This window comes from Acanthisitta chloris, unplaced genomic scaffold (genome assembly GCF_000695815.1).
Source record: "Acanthisitta chloris isolate BGI_N310 unplaced genomic scaffold, ASM69581v1 scaffold2814, whole genome shotgun sequence".
Taxonomy (NCBI): domain Eukaryota; kingdom Metazoa; phylum Chordata; class Aves; order Passeriformes; family Acanthisittidae; genus Acanthisitta; species Acanthisitta chloris.
Genome location: NW_008668656.1, coordinates 1 through 16,793, shown reverse-complemented (window position 1 = coordinate 16,793; position 16,793 = coordinate 1). Strand labels below are relative to the sequence as shown.

At 50.4% G+C, this 16,793-nt stretch overlaps 1 protein-coding gene across 1 annotated transcript; it reads right to left on the bottom strand.

Annotated features, from left to right (window-relative positions):
* Positions 1-11,594: 11,594 nt before the first annotated feature.
* On the bottom strand, positions 11,595-14,000 carry TESC (tescalcin; the record flags this gene model as incomplete). The annotated part of the gene is made up of 7 exons (XM_009072981.1): positions 11,595-11,672; positions 11,770-11,817; positions 12,233-12,340; positions 12,411-12,472; positions 12,562-12,701; positions 12,948-13,028; positions 13,931-14,000. Coding segments are annotated over 7 exons (587 nt in total), but the record flags the coding sequence as incomplete, so codon positions are not given.
* Between the last annotated feature and the right edge of the window lie 2,793 nt (positions 14,001-16,793).

Genomic DNA, 16,793 nt, shown 5'->3' with positions numbered 1-16,793 from the left:
GTTCCGGCAGCCCTCGGGGAAGGCGGCTGAGATCCTCATGCGAGTGCCCAAGAAGCGAAGCGAGGGGGGACGTGGATCAGGGGTGTGTCTAGGGGTGCCTTAGGGGACTGGAGTTGGTGGGGACAGGTCTGGGGGAGAGAGACTGGGAGAACTGAGTGCCCTGGAGTTACTGGAGAATCAGGACTGCGAAACTGGAGGTAGGACGAAGAAAGGACTAGGGAGTACCGGACTGGGCACCCTGGAGGTCAGGACTGGAGGTGCTGGGAGCAGGCTGGGAGTGCTGGTGTGTAGGACTGGGGAGCACTGGGGAAGGAGAGGGAGTTAGGACTGTCTGTTTTGGGGAGATAGGCGTGAGAGTACTGGAAAATCAGCACTGGAGTTGCTAGAGAGAGTCTGGGGGAGAGGGACTGGTAGAACTGGGCACCCTAGCAGGGAGGACTGGGGGTGCTGGGAGGGAGGATTAGGACTGGTTCAGTTGGTGGAGCAAAACTGGGGATACTGGAAAGTCAGCGCTGGAGTTGGTGAGGGACATGGCTCGGGAGGGTCTGGGAGAAGTGGGTACCCTGGGGGGTGGACTGGGCATACTGGAGAATCAGGACTATGAAACTGGGGATAGGGCCAGGGAAGGACTGGGGAATACTGAGCACCCTGGAGATCAGGACTGAAGATAGGCTGGGAGGACTGGGTGTTAGGACTGACTGGACTGGGAGGGAGGACTGGGGATACTGGAAAATCAGGGCTGGAGCTGCTGGGGAACAGGGATGGGGAGGGACTGGGGAAGAAGGAGTGGTTTGAAAACTGAGTTTTAAGGTTTGAAACTGTGTCTCTGAGAAGGAACACTCCTAGTCCCAGTCTGTTGGGTGCAGCTGGTGGGCCGTGAGGAGAAAGGGTAATGCAGAAACTGTTTTTGTCTGGGCACTGTGTGAGTGGTTGCTGGAGGCTTTCTACTCCACTGACTGAAAGGAGAGGATGGTGTGTATAGCAGAGAGGGAAAGTGTAGATCCCCGTAGTCTGTGTGCAGGATCCAGGCTGCAAGGGAAGGTGACTTGCCTTTCATTGCTATGCGAATACAGGTTGGCAAGTGTAAGGGGAAGCTCAGCTGTCTCAGCACGTTTTGTTTGAGGGGAGTTGGTTTTCAGCTTTGGAGCTGCACTTTGCTTTGTTTATGGAGAGTCAGGGCACGTTTAGTTCTTTCCCGAGGACGCACTGCCATCTGGTGGGCTGAGCTTTTTGTCCTGGCACTCTTAGTGTGGCAGCAGTTAAGTGCAGGGGTTCCCCTGGAGAGCCTAGCTCTGCAGGAGTGATACTGCATATAGGTAGGTACAAAGTCAGTCATCTAGTGGCTGTGCAGTTTATAGGCTGCAAAAGAAAGGTTGTGTGCAGCCTTGGCTCTTCCTTCTACAACCTCTTCAGTGGGATCAGCTGCTGAAGGTTTTTAATGTTGTAACAGGTGTCTGTGAGGCTGGACAAGGTGCACAGAGCAGAGCAGGACAGCACACAGATCTGTTTGTGCTGCTGTTTATAAGCTGCAAGGGCATAGTGAAAGCCATCATGCTTTCTGTTCTAGCACCTTTAGGATCTCAGCAGTTGCTGGACCTTATAGGTTTTGCAGCCAAGCTCATCAAGACAAAATGAACTCTCTCAGTCTCTGCAGCTGAGCAGGAAAACACACAGCTCCAGGGTGTTTGCTGCAGTTCAAAGCATTACAACATGCAGCAGCTCTAGTACAAAAAGTCCTCAAAAAACAACTCGTGTTGGCATTCAGCATCCTCTTGCTGCTCTATATTGTAGGCAAACTACAATGATCAGCTTTTTCATTCTTTAGACACACATTTTAGTCTATCCTGAAAGTGTGTACACACTCAGCATAGACCTAGTTTCAGTCTCATAGATTCCAAAATTTCCATCTACATCTCATGCAGAAATATGTGCCAGGACAGTGGCAGTTTCTACCATACCCCTTCTCTTTTCAACTATATACAGCACACAGGAGTTATGTGTGTTTTCCTCAGCTACAAGGCCCTGAAACCCAACAACAATTACTATTTAACCCATGTAGCTTAGCCTGCTTTGCCAGTTAATTTGTAGGACAATGATCAGTATTGAGTACTTTGCAAAACATGAATTGATGAGTAAATAATTTAGGAGTTAGTTAACATGTGGAACTATAGACAAAAGGAACCAAGCAGCTGCAAACTGGGTTGGATCATGACCGAGAAGACACTCTAAGGATAAAGTTGAAATGTTCAGCTCGGAGGAAGAGTTGGAGCCTTCACCTTCATGACCCCCAGAGACAACCACCAGACACAGTGCACAGGCACATGGAGATGTGATCAGGTTGTAAGAAGAGTAACACCCATTCTTGGAAAAAATATGAATATGTAGGACTGAGTAATGAATATGTCTAGCTAATCAATGCATATGTGTACTTATACCACATAAAAGTGTAACTCTGGATACCCTCAGTGTGTGTGTTTGGAGGAGCATCCCCAGCGCTGAAGGAACAAATACACACTTAATAATCAAACCACCTACTGAGTTTTACTATCTCAGGTTTTCCTGGCATCAGATGTATTACTCTCATGAGAAGAAATGGATAAAAAGGATCACCAATTAATTTTGGAGGCCCTTGGAATGATCCAGACTAATGTTTCTCTAGCACTCAGCTGTATTCAAGCTCAGTTCTGGATGCAAACAATGATTACTGACAGCAGTGATTAGAGAAGGTGAAGAGGGTACCCTACCAACAGAAATTCCAGCAGTAATTTAGGAAAATTAGTTGCTCCCAGCATGATCCCAGTCATATCCAGCAGGACCCCAGTTGCTCCCAGTATATCCCAGTTGTCCCCTGCATGTTCTTAGTTATTCCTGGTATGATCCCAGTTGCCCTCATCATGGTCCCAGTCATGCCCCAGTATCATCCCAGTCTTTCACGGTCACTTCCAATAGAGTCCCAGGTGTCCACAGCATAGGCCCAGTTGCTCCCACTCTTCCTCAGAATGCTCCCAGTTGCTCCCAGCCACCCTCAGTGAGGTCCCAGGTGCTCCCACTATGATGCCTGTCACCTTCAGCATGGCCTCAGTTACTCCCAGTATAACCCAGTTCCCTCCAGCATGTACCACATCACTCCCATTTAATCCTAGTTGCTTCCATCATGCTCCCAGGAGTCCTCAGTGTGGTCCCACTTGCATCCAGTCCCCCCCAGAATGCTCCCAGTCACTTCCAGTTGCTTCCTACTTGATGTCAGTTTTCCACTTTTCTCTTAGCGTGGTTCTAGGTGCTCCCAGTATGATTCCAGTCACCTCCAGTATATCCCAGTTGCCCTCAGCATGCCCATGTCCTGTATGGGAGCTGCTGCTGAGTGTTTCAAGGTTATAAACTCTGATCTGCTGGGTAATATGCTGTAATAATATGCTGATACATACACATAAAACTGAGAAAGAAACTTGAGCTCACTGTGGGCTGTGTGCACCTTACAGGCTGAAGGGGAAGGTAAGTGCCAGCACAGGATTTTTGAGCTAAGACCTTTTATAAGGGAGTAGCTGCTGCACATTTCAGGGTTTGAAGTTATGACCTGCAGAAGTATAATGTACCAATGGTAAAGCACAATGTGAGATGTAGAGCACAAAAGAGTTCAGATCACCACGGGCTGTCTGCAGTTTACAGGCTGTAAGGGCAAGGTGAGTGCCTGTGCAGGCTTTTTGTTCTCTGTCCTTTTCTGAGAAATGCTGCTGGGAATTTCCAGGTTTGAAACGATGATCTGCAGGAATGTAATAATATGTTGATTTATTTATGTAGCTGAGAAGAAAAGACATAGAGCCAGGGTGTTGTGCAGTTGAAAGGCTGCAAGCAGAAGGAGTAATCCAGGAGGTGATTCTGTTCTGGCACATATTTCTATGTGAGAGGTGTGTAGGGTCTGTAAGACTTAAAGTACAAACGTGGTATATATAGCTGAGAAAGAAAGTGCAGGTCACCGTAGGCTGTGTGCAGCTTACAGGCTGCCAGGGGAAGGTGAGTGCCAGTGCAGACTGTTTTGTGCTAGGACCTTTAGTACAGGAGGTGCTGCTGGACTGTTCAAAGTTTGAAACTGTAGGAGTGCAATAATGCAGTGTTATATATAGCTGAGACAGAATGGACATAGCTCTGTTCTGCTCTGTGCAGAAGGGGCAGTCTAGAAACTGCTTCTGTTCTGGCACATATTTCTGTGTGAGAGGTAGATGGACTCTTTAAACTCTGAGACTGAAAGTGTATGATGGTGCATATAGCAGAGAAGGAAAGGGCAGAGCACCCTGGTCTGTGTGCAGTTTACAGGCTGCAGGGGAAAGGAGCCTTCTCCTTTTGCTTGTGGTGCAAATACAAATTTGCAAATGTAAGGGAAAACACAGCTGCCCTAACATTTGGTTTGAGAGTATTTACAAGGTGTTTTCAACTTTTGCATTGCAGTTTTCTGCTACTTACCACCCACTGGGGCTGTGCACTTTCCTTCTCAGCTATATGTACCAGGATTTTTCCACTGCTGCAGAGACTGTCTTCAAAATTTAAAAACTCCATCAGCAGCTCCCATGCATACATACCCTGGAACAAAAGGTTTGCACTTGTGCTCACCTTCCCCTTGCAGCCTGAAAACTGCACACAGCTCACTGTCATGTGCACTTTCCTTCTCACCTTTGTGTGTCCCTTCCATCTCAGTACATTCCATGATATGGTAATTCTTAGATTGTGCCACATAGTGCATTTCTAAACCAGCCATAGCTCAGTGCTTGGGGGTTTTGGGGTCCTGGGTGTTCTTACCCTTCTTTGGGGGAGCATCCTGCTCTTCCCGGGAGTGGAGCCTTAGAGCAGCAGGCCAGCAGACAGCAGCACCCCTTGGAGCCTGTGTGTGTTCTGGTAAGAGCCCACTAGATGGGGATAGAAACTCTGTGCTGCTCCAGGCTCGTGGGGAAGAGCCAGAGGTGCAGGTTCCCAAGGCTCTGCCCATAGAGACAGCGCCAGTTTTAATGAATTCTTGTTTAACCCAGAGCAATTCCTTTCCCGCAGTTGGATTTGATGAGTCTAACGCAGGTGGCAGCTCACCCAGTGCTGTGGGTTGTTTTTCAGACATCCTGTCGGCCACGTGTGGTTTAAATCCCACAGCCTCATCACTGCAAACATCCCTGAGAGAAGAACCCTCGAGGCAGCAGCATCACGGGCGATGACCTCACCGTGCACCGCAAGTGAGTAAGGCATCTCTCACGGGTGGCATTTTTGGCACTGCAAAGATCTCATTTCTTAACTCGTTTTTAACTGGCACACTTAGCCCCTGAGTCATGGTCCAGAGCAGTAACAGAGCTGGCATAGCATCTCAAAAAAAAATAAAGATAAGGCTTTCAAAACCAGTGATGAGTTGGCTCTTTATTTACTTCAGCACCAAAAAAAATTGCATTTCTTTTTCAGCAGGGGAATGCAAAGGCCACCGAAGCTGTTGGGAGTGCAGCCCTTTCCATGCTTTAAATATTAGTAATCACCTCCTAAAGGAAAACTACTGGTATTTAAACTCCAGGTTTTGGTATTTGTATCTCAGATGGCAGTTACATGTCTCATTGAACTATCAAGTGACAATGTACTTATCTTCCCCCATCCTGAATAGACTGGAGATGTTTCAGCAGATGACACTCACGTCTCTGCAGTGCTGGAGGGAATGATTCACTGTTTGTTCCCAGGACTTGATGGATCCCTGGAAGGAGGCAGGGGGGAGTTTTCTCTGTTAAAGCTGCACACACTAATGCAGAAGGGATTGTTCAGCTTCCAGAGCATCCAATTTTGATCCTTTATGCCAATCTCTACATTTGTCATTTCCCCAATATGTGATTAAGGTACAGTGGTGTGTCCTGCTTGTGTTCTGTACAGGTATTGAGGAATCATTTACTCCTTTGAGATTGATGTAAAGTGTTGTCCTGATCTCCTGCTCTTTCTGTGATGAAGTGACAGGATACAACTACAACATCAGCCTCACAGTTGTCTATGATAACATTTAGGGAACTCACTTCCCTTGGCCTCTGTGGCCCAGCCCTCTGCCAAGTACAGGGCCACAGGCAAAAGAAAATCCACATGGAACAAGCACCCAAAATATGGTGTTGGCTGCTGGCTGCTGGCCAGGGGGCTGAGATTTGCCAAAAACTGGGGGATATGTACCCGAACAGAGTTTGGCTGCCCTCAGGCATATCACTGAAATCTGCTGCTGTGCAAATTGTCAGAGCTCCACCGTGGAGAGGCTGAAGAGTGAAAGGAACATTACACTTCAGGGTAAACAAAAATGTTCCTTCCTGCTGCTTATGGGAAAGATGCTGCTGATCATATCTTGACAGAAGACACGGTCAGGAAGCCACAGCCCTGAGCTGTGAAGGGGTGGGAGGCTGAGAGCACACTGAGGAGTTCAGGCCTACCCTGAGAGGGCAAAAAACCACCTAGGACTTAGAAGAAGCATGTTGCTGAGCCACGTTTGACATTTCTTTCCTGGTAATGAGCTGCTAATTCTTCTTCTCCTTGGAGTGCATTGGAATGTGTGTGGGAATAGCACCGTGAACAAAAGGTTATGGTGGAGAGAGAGGAGTATGATGGAGAAAGAGAGAGGAAGGTTGGCCTGGGCCAGGCTGGATCCTTGGAACTCAGCAGGCCACATGCATCACAGTAATTTAAAAACAGATTATTTTTGAAATTCTCTAAAATTCTGGATTAAACGTTTTCCAATTGTATATGGACATAGGTTTGCAGAATTTTGCTCCTAAGGCTTTTAGGGTGAACTAACACCTGTGCACTGGAACAAAGGGCTGTCATGGCTCAGGTTAGTTGTCAGGTGTGTTCTTTGCTGGGTCGTGCCCATCCACAGCACCTGGGGAGGTTTCCAACACTGTCCTCTCTCCCAAGCTGGGAACTGATCATGAAACAGAAGGGATGAACTGCTCCTGATCCCCCTGCCTGTGTATTGAGCACTGATGCTGTGGAGAAGGACTTGGGCTGAAGGGTAAGATGTGGTGCTCAGGTGAAACTGAGAAGTAAGGCTTTATCTTAAACCCAGGTTGCACTGACCCAGGTAAAACCAGTTTGGAGAACAAATCTTGCACGGATAAGTTTTACTGATTTAAAACTATTTTATGGTTGTGATTTGCCCTTGTAAACTTACTGGTGCAAACCAAAGCTATGTAGATTCTGTTTAAATTGAGGTTAAGTTTTAACTTAACACCTTTTTACCAGCTTGATGGAATCAATGTAAAAGCACTGGGGAGAGGTGCAGGAATGTGCCTGAGCCTGCAGGAGAAGGGCTGGGCTGTCATTTCAACCCTTAAACTATTTTATGGTTGTGATTTGCCCTTGTAAACTTACTGGTGCAAACCAAAGCTATGTAGATTCTGTTTAAATTGAGGTTAAGTTTTAACTTAACACCTTTTTACCAGCTTGATGGAATCAATGTAAAAGCACTGGGGAGAGGTGCAGGAATGTGCCTGAGCCTGCAGGAGAAGGGCTGGGCTGTCATTTCAACCCTTAATCAGTCACTGAGGCAGGAGAGATTTTTTTTTGCCTGGAGATATATATATTTTGCAGCTCTTCATTTTAGAATCATGAAGGTTGAAGACTTCTAAGATCGAGTCCAACCATTAACCTGTCACTGCTGGAACTCCTAAACTCTAAACCATAACCTGCAGCCTCAGAGCCAGACACCTCTTAAACACTTCCAGGGATGGTGACTCCACCACCTCCCTGGGCAATATTCCAGTGCCTGAACATCCTAACAGGGAAAACAAATTCCTGACATCTAATCTGAATCTCCCCTGTCTCAGTTTATGACTGTTCCCTCTAGTCCTCTCACTGCAGGCACAGTAGAAGAAAGGACCCCTCACCTCTCTATAATCCCCTTCAGGTAGTTGTAGAGAGCAAATTTTCCTTGGCTCAATTGGTGTTCCATGACCCCTGGGCCAAATTTCACATGGTTTTGATTTTTAACAATTAGCTTTTTCTTTGTGATGGATACACAAGAAGTACAAGGAACAAAGCCATTCTGTCTGACCAATAAATTTGATCTTTTATAAAGCTTTGGTCCTTTCTTTTTCTTCTTCTGCCCTTTTGGGAAGCCAGCTCCCTCCTTTCATTCCAGGAAGAGCAAGGTGTCATGGATATATAGTTTGGAGAAGAGTTCAGCTGAAGCCTGACAAATAAATAATACTTTCTGCAGCATAAATGATTTTAGGGGTTGCCCCAGCCCTGTGACTTCTGATGTGCTGAACAGAAAAAGCTTTCATGTCATTGTTCTCCCCTCCATGCCCTGGCCCTTGGCTTGTTCTAACTCTGACTCTCCTTATCTTGCCTCATTATCTCAGGACAGCTTTGATCTTTCTTTGTCTCCTTGCTGCAAGGAGCAGATAAGTTTGTGTAGTGCCCACATGGGCTGAGCCCTTTTCTTGGAGTCCACATTTCCCCTCCTTCCTTCTCCCTCTTCTCCTGCACTGCCTGTGCCAAAGGAGACATCACTCCTGGTCCTTGTGACACAGGGAAGCAGTTGCTTTGCTTCTGCACGTGTAGAGGTGTTTATGCAGAGGAGACCTACAAGTCACCAACCCATTGGGGATCAAACATCACCAGTGGAGAAAGGAATTCCTTGTCCCCATAGTCTATGTTTCATGGGCTCACAGTCTGGATGCAGCTCTTCTGGGTGGATCAGAGAATGGTCCTTTGGGTCTGTTTTCCCTGTGTGTGGAATTCATTTAGGAAGGTTGCACCACAGCAGAGGTTGTGAATGCATTTAACTGGCATTCCTAATGCAAATGAGAGCACTTAGGCTGTTGGAGAATATCCATGTTGGGAGTTTAATTTTTGTTTCTGAAAAGGGATGTTGTCCTACTTCACTGGGTGCTCATTAATACCACGATGAAGTGGTGCTGGAGTGGAGCAAATGCAAGCCTGGCTGTTTGCATTGGGGTTAGAGGACATGGAAATGGAGCCTCTTCCTTCATTTCAAGAGTAAGAATGGATTCACCATCCAATCTTTCCTGGGGATAGATAAAACCTTTGGTCTTCCTATTTGGGGAATCCCTTGGACTCGGTGCTGCCAGTTTGTGGCAGGTAGGAACAAAGGTGAGCTCTTGCCTAGCAGGCCCATGTTGTATCCCACAGGCAAAGGAGATCACACGAAAAGGAGCATCTCTTCTGCATTGGCTTATGACAGGGGTTCAAGTCAAGGAGCTGCAGTTTGGACATGTTGGACCAGTGTGGACTGATCAGGCAGAGGTCAGGCTGAAGGCTCATGCTGGTGCCATGTGCCAAGCTGGTGGTTGGGTAGTTGGGGACAACTAAAGAATCCAAAGGCATCAGAGGAGGAAATAGTTTGAGGTGAAGAGCCTCAAAAATGACTTCTCTTGTTGGTGAATGATCCTCAGCTAAAAAGGGGTGTCCGTTGTCTTTGTGAGAAGGATCAGTGCTCCAAAGAGAATACAAGATCAAAGAGGAACTGTGTGTTGCACCTCCAGCTGCTCTCTGGAGCTCTGACTGCAGTGAGCAGCAGTTTGTGGTGCACAGCACACCAGTCCTGAAGTGAAGGACAGGGTAGGACATGCTCAGCTGTAGAGCTGTACCGGAAAATCCCCAGCTGTGCCTCCACAGATTTTGGGTCAATCCACCAGCAAAGGCCCTCAGAAAGTGCCTTCTTAACTCTGTTTTGTGACCTCAACACCTTGGCAGTGGAGAAAGAGATTTCAGCACTTCATGGACTGCCATCCCTCTCCTGATGCTGAGGAGTGGGGTAGAAGGAACAGTGGGTGCTCTTTGTGCAGACAGACTACAGGGGGTCCCCTTCCCTGTAGCTCTGCAGAGCAGCACCTTCCCCTCCCACCCTGCAGCCTTTCCCACTCAGCTTCTGCTTTCCTGCCCCTGCCCACCTCGGCCATTCCCACTTCCAGCTGCTGTCAGAGAGGGATAAGGGGAATGTATGAGAGGTTCAGGAGGAGGTTCAGTGTCAGCTGTGCAGTCAGATACAGCCTCTGTGCACTGCATGGTGCTGATGTGGTGCAGCTGGACATTAGCCCAGGAGATGGGGGTGTCCAGAGGAGCCAGAGGAGAGCAGGATTGGAGTCACAGAGCCCTACAAATACAGACCAGGCTGTGGGGCCAGTGTGCCACACCTGCAGATCCTCACAGCCTGAATGGCTGCACTGGGAGAGCTGGGAGCTCCATCACCACCACCACCAGCCCAGGTGGAGGTGCCAGCACCATGTCACCTCAACCAATGCCACAGGTGCTGGCAGTGCTGTCCCATAGCTTTGCAGGACATGGTGGCATCCTCACGTGTGGAGCTGTGGGACAGGACTGGCTTCGTCCCTGTGGCTGCCTCCAAGGCCAGGTCAGCCCCAGCCTGTCCTCAGTGTGGCCAAGCAGCACAGATCTCTGCAGGACAGGACTGCATTGCAGGGAAGGGTTGTCCTTAGCTGAGTTAGCACAGCAGCTTTCCTGCTGCTGGCTCCAAGAGCTGCTCCATAGCTGGGGCTGTGGTCCAGCAGCCCTGAACGGACAGTGAGGATTTTGGAGGGGACAGAGCTGCCAAAGCCTGTGAGGGAAGCCCTTACCCACACCCTCAGTGTGGGAGTTCCTGAGCAGAGCAGTGATACCCAGTTCCAGGGACTAGAAGGAGAAATTGCTCACTCCCTGAGGCAGGGAGATGCTGGGTGCTCACTGCCCACAGGGATGGAGGAGCTGATGCCAGGGCTGTGTGTGGCTCCTCATCCATCATGCCCTGCAGCCTGCTGCCAGCTGCTTGCTGTGGTGGGGGCTATGTTCCCATCGAGCATACATGTCACCAGGGGAAGCTATTTTTGATAAAACAAACAAATCTTTCCTGCTTTTCTAAAAATAGCCAGTGCCCTTTATTTTCTCCCCCTCCCTTCCCAGCTCAGGCTGCCTTAGAGACAGAAACTTGCCTTGAGCCATCCAGTTATTAATACCAGTAAACAACCCCTTATCTCCAGTGCCTTGTTCTTGTGGGAACATATGGGGGCAGGAGCCACCTGGTTGCCAGAGCCCACGTCCCTACGTCCATGCATCCCTGCTGCCTGGCCCTGGCCAGCTGATACAGCCAGGGTGGCTGGTTTGGGTTTAAATTGAGGTTATTTCTTGTGCAGCTGTCACTTTTGCTGGCTTGGGCAACTTGTGGGATGCAGAGTGGGATGTTGTTGTCCTTCTGGGAGCTGGGGATGCTGCCTTCACCCCCTGCCCCTTGGCATCCCCATCCCTGCCTGCACAATCTCCCCATGGCATCAGAATGGGAGGCTCATGGCACAAGTTGGGCAGCTCCTTCCTCACAGCAGCACACGGCAGAGGCTAAAAATTCAGATTTATGGGAAGACCAGGATTTGTGGAGGCTTGCTGCCCAGGGAGACACCCTGCCAGGCCGTGGGTGATGGATGAATGGAGTATTTCTCATCAAGGAGTAAAAAGAGAAATACCTTTTATTACAGATAAAAGCCTCTTATGTTTCTAGAGAGCAGAAGGCAGCCCCACGCAGGCAGGGACAGAGCTCTTGGTGCCAGGAACATGGAGCTGCTGCTGAGTCCTCTTCTTCTTCCTCCTCCTCCTCAATAGCAGTGTGCAATGGTCTCCATGTTGAGGAAACGAACGTGCATCTTGGTTTCAATGTCGATCCCCTGCCACATCTGCAAGGGGAAGGAGGTGAGCAGGGCTGGGGGGGCCAAACCCCAGGTCCCTGCAGCTGTCCAACTTCCCAGAGAGATGAGTGGAGATGCCACCAACCTTAAGGAAGTCTTCAAAGGTGATGCCCTCATACACCTGGTCTGGCCCCTGTGCGCAGCGAGAGAGAATATTACAGCTGTCCCACACCAATGGGGCAGGGCATGGGGGTACTGGGTGACCTGGGGCTGTGGGACATGGGTGCACAGCACTGACCCCATACCATACCCCATGGCCAGCCCAAGATTTGTTCCCAGACCATCATGACTGCAAGGAGCTGCCTTTTCCATAAGCACTAAAGCCCCAAGCACAGAAGGTGGGGCTTTATGGGATGCTGTTTGCTGATCCCCCTTGGGCTCTTATAATGCTAAAAAAACCAGCCTGAAATCTGCAGCCTGCAAAATTAATCTCAGGCCAGAGCAGCCCAGAGATGGGGGAGATGCTCTTGACAGGACAGCCAACTTCCAGCCCCATTTTTGATACCACCACAGCACCTCTGCACCGTGGCAGAGCAAGGAACTCCCACCATTTGTCCCACACAGATGCTGGCTGCCTCCATCATGGCCCCGTCGGCAATGGACCGTGCCGACTCCTTCTCCAGGTGAGGGTTCCCCGACAGCAGCTCCTCCACCACCTGCAAGGCAGTGGGTTAAAGCCAGAGCCAGGAATTTGGTGGAAATGGGGCAAGAGGGACCATACGTTACATTTCTGTACTCCTGCAGGGTGATCTTCCCATCGTGGTCCGAGTCGTACATATGGAAGAGGACTGGAGGGATGAGAGGAGTATGGCAGGGTCAGGGCACCTCCTTCCCACCATCCTCCCCTGCCTCAGCCCAGGCTCTGGGCAAGCCTCACATTTGAGTTTCTCTTTGCGGAAGCGATCGAGCTGCTCCTCGTCCATGTTCATCTCGATGGGTCTGAAGTAGGACATGATGGTCAGGAAGTCTTCAAAGTTTATCTCGTCCACCAGCCCATCCGACTCCTGCCGCAGGTTCCTGCCGATAGTGGAGCTGCCAGTGAGAGCTGCCAGGACCACCCCAGCCACCCACTCCCACCAGCCACACAGCCCAGTGTGTCCCTCAGCAAGGGACTCTTTTTTCCCCTAAGATTTAGCTTCCATGTCTGTAATTTTCCCCCTGCTCCAGCCCAGCTTTTAGAGAGGTCTTTCCCCAGCCACATCCCACTTCCAGAGGATGAAACAACTACCCTGATCCTTCCTACAGTGCTGGGGGTGTTCTTACCGCTTGTCAAAAAAGGCATGGACAATTTTCCCCCTAATTGGGTTGAACTCCAGATCAGGAATGCTGTCAAAATTCTCCTTGCTGCAAAGGAAACAGAGAAAAAGTGTGAGTGAGCCACAGAAAAGGGAGATATTCCAACAGCCATGGAAGCCCCAACTCATTCTTCCAAAGCAATCATGAAGAAATGAAGAGGCTTTGGATGAAAATCCCTTTTTGCTTCAATTCACAGAGAGCAACTCTGTGTTTAGCACAGCTATTGGGAAATTTTGTCCCCACTAAAATGGGTCTTTGGGAAGCTCTGGGACACAGTGACTTGGGATGACACTGAGCGTGTTGCACAGCTCAACCTGCAAACATGGTTTTTGGAGAGTTTCCCCAGGAATAAAGTCCCAAATGGGACTTGATGAGGCATGGGAAGGAGCTCCTGCTGTCCACCCTTCCCTCAGCTTCCTCTGCATCCCACTGCTGCTCCATGCTGTGCCACAGACACCAGGCTGAGCCTGTGCTGGTCATTTGCTATCGACTATTTATAAAGCAAATGAGCCAAGAAATAACCCCTGGGAGGGGGGAAGCAGCAGTCAGTTGGGCTCCCCAGCAGTGCTGGCTCCACATGTGGCTGGTGAAGCTGGACAGATGTGCCAGAGCTTTCCTGAGGAAGCTGCATCAGGGCTTTGGTGCACAGATGCTCTGGATGGGGATAAAGGTAACTACAACCTCACTTCCCTCTCCAAAACTGACTTTTAAAGCTGGGGTGGAAAGAGATGTTTGGCAGGAGTGACCCTGCTCTCAGGTCATTGTTTCACAGCTCATTTTTCCTTGGATTATTAGCAATGCCACACTGCAGAGACCATCTCAGCATGGCTGGGGTGACTGAGAAAGACACACTCAGCCTCACACCCCGACTTGGCTCCCTTGGCCAGCCTGGGGTGGTGCTGTGGGTGATGCTCTGGCCAGTCCTGGCAGTGGGAATGGAATTTCCATACCGGATCGTCAGCTGGTCCTGGCTCAGCTGCTTGAATCGCCGGTGCAGGTGCTCGATCTGTTCAGAGGTGACTGTCAGGGCAGAAGAGAGAGGTGATGGGGTGGGAGCTGAGCAGGATGTGGAGTGGGTACATCAGCAGCCAAAAACCAAGCCCAGCTTTCCAGTTGCTACTGATGCTCAAGGTGAACCAGACCACTGGGGAGCCACAAACCATCAAGGTGGGCACTGTCTCCCCCAGGGATATAGCAACCCCAGTGCTGGGGTAGGGGCTGGAAGTGAAGGGTTGGCAGCTTTGCTTTGAGCCCCACAGGCACTGAGGTTACAGAGAGGCAGCAGCACCTTCTCACTTCCTTAATCCCATGGCACAGGTGATTTTATCTTTCCCCACCTATTCTCTGCAGACTGTAACCAAGCTCTACAAACCCCTGAGGACACACAGAGCCTGACTCTCCTGTAAATATTGACAGCAGCCACTGCCAGGAGTCAGGGAAGTGGTTTGCAGCTCTGTCTCCATTAGCTGGTGGAGGCTGCCTGGGCACCAGCTGGACCCACACGCTCACTGCAGACCTGGCTGGAGCCAGGTGTGGGGCAGGGCCACACCAGCAGCTGGACCTCAGCCTTTCCCAGCATCATGGAGAAAGATAAAACCATATTAAAGTATAATTGAGGGCTTGCAAATGGTTAACTGCTGCGACAGAGACAGCAGGTCAGTGCTGGGCCGAGTGCTGCTGGCTGGCTCTCTCACTCTCTTTTATGATGTTTAAATAATGTCCTTTGCTTTTCTGACTGCTGTTTCACAGACTTGAAATAGAAACTGTATTGATCAGGGAGCCTTCACAGACCTCTATTAATGGACTGGAAAACTCATCTGTGCTGGTTGCTGGAGCTCTGTGTCTGACAGGACCTCTGTCTGTGCTGGCAGCCACCAGCATCATTGTAGTATGGGGCTATTTAACTCCCCCCCACCCCATCAGTGGCTTTGGAGGTTCCCCTGGATGGCTTTGGGGGTCCTCCCTCTGAATCCACTGGATTCCAGTCTGCATGGGCCCCATTGATTCAGCCATATGATATTTTTTTCCCTTGGAGCTCTGTGTCTGACAGGACCTCTGTCTGTGCTGGCAGCCACCAGCATCATTGTAGTATGGGGCTATTTAACTCCCCCCCACCCCATCAGTGGCTTTGGAGGTTCCCCTGGATGGCTTTGGGGGTCCTCCCTCTGAATCCACTGGATTCCAGTCTGCATGGGCCCCATTGATTCAGCCATATGATATTTTTTTCCCTAATTCCTCTGTGCTCTGCTGTGCTGCTGTACACACACACACACACACACACACACACACACACACACACAAAAACTTTCCCTGGACTTTGCTTTCCAATTTTGGCCATGGAGAAGTGACCTTTCACTTTCTCCCTTGATAACATCACCATCACCATGGCAGCAGTTGGCCCACCAAGACTTCAGCATCTGGGACTTGTTTGTGCACCAAAAATCTTTCATCTTTGATGACAAAATCTAGGGTCAGTGGCTGGATGCTCACTGTTGGTCCAGCCCCACTCCACATCCAGCCCACAGCTGCAAGGCTAAAAGAGGACTCTTCTTCCCTCTTTCCCCAAACCCAGCTCTTCCTCAAAGGGCAGGTCTCCCAGGACTACCTGAACTGCAAAGGGTAGCAGCACTCAGCTGCTTTCCAGAGAAAAGGGAAAACCTGCACAAAGAGCAAAGGCTTTGCTGGGAGAAGGGCTGGCTCAAGGGCAGCAGAGGCTGCTCATATCTGTGAGAAACATCCTGATGCTGCAGGCCCGTGGCCAAGCACGGCAGCCTACACTAGAGGGGGAAAAGATGGGATTTAAACCAAGAGGAGCTGGGTTTGCTTTTCCCAGCCTGCAGCAGTTTGTGCTGCTTGAGCAAAGATCATCCTCCGGGAAGAGACTCTGGAGGGGCTCAGCCCACACTGTGGGACTGCCCTGGGTGCAGGGAACACATCATCCTGGCAAGAGCCACTAGAGCCCGACAAACACACTGCTGCAGCTCTGGGATGGAGTACACAGCAGCAGGGAGAGGAACTGGCCCTGACACCCTGAGCAGACTCTGTGGGTGTCCCTCTGGTGGGGGAGAAGGCAAAGGAACATGCCATGGGCACATCATGGGACACACAGGTGGCTCTGCCCTGCTCCTCCCGTGGGACCAAGTGTGACTGCAATGCCCTCCACGAGGCTGGACCGCAGCAGCAAGACTGTAAACCCCCTAAATGCCTGTTATTTCTAGCACCAGCCACAGCACAGCACATTGGGAGCCCTGAGAATCCCCCTGGGAACACACGACACGTACCCTGGTAATGCCATGGGGTCGTGTGCTCCCTCTGCCCTCCCGCCCTCTGGTTTCAATGAGGTTTTTTTTGGGGTGTTGCCCTTGCAAAGCTTTCTCTGGGACTGATTCACAGGGCACTGGGGCATGAGACAAGTGCCTCCCATGGGCAGGTACTGTCTGTGCCAGAGGTGCTGTTGCAGGGTCCCCAGGCCAAGGCATTCCCCAAAAATCTCCTCCCAGCCTGGGTTGCCAGGCTGGCACCCTGCAGGCTTCCCAGGCTTCTGCCTGGGGGGAGAGCTGAGTTGGCCCTGGGGTGCCCAGTGGGATGCTGAACCCTCACTGCGGGAGAGGAGAGGGGGGAAGGAGAAGAGGGGAGAAAGGCAGATGTGACTACAGGATCAGCAGCAGCACTGGGGGCAGTTGCTGGACCCTCCCAACCCCTGAACACCTTTCGGCTGTGGGCAGAGCTGCCCCCCCTTAGCCCTTCCCTCCCTTCATTGCAGCCTGTTCTCAGCACAGCAAGAGCCGAAGGATCCAGGCAGGACCACCCCGA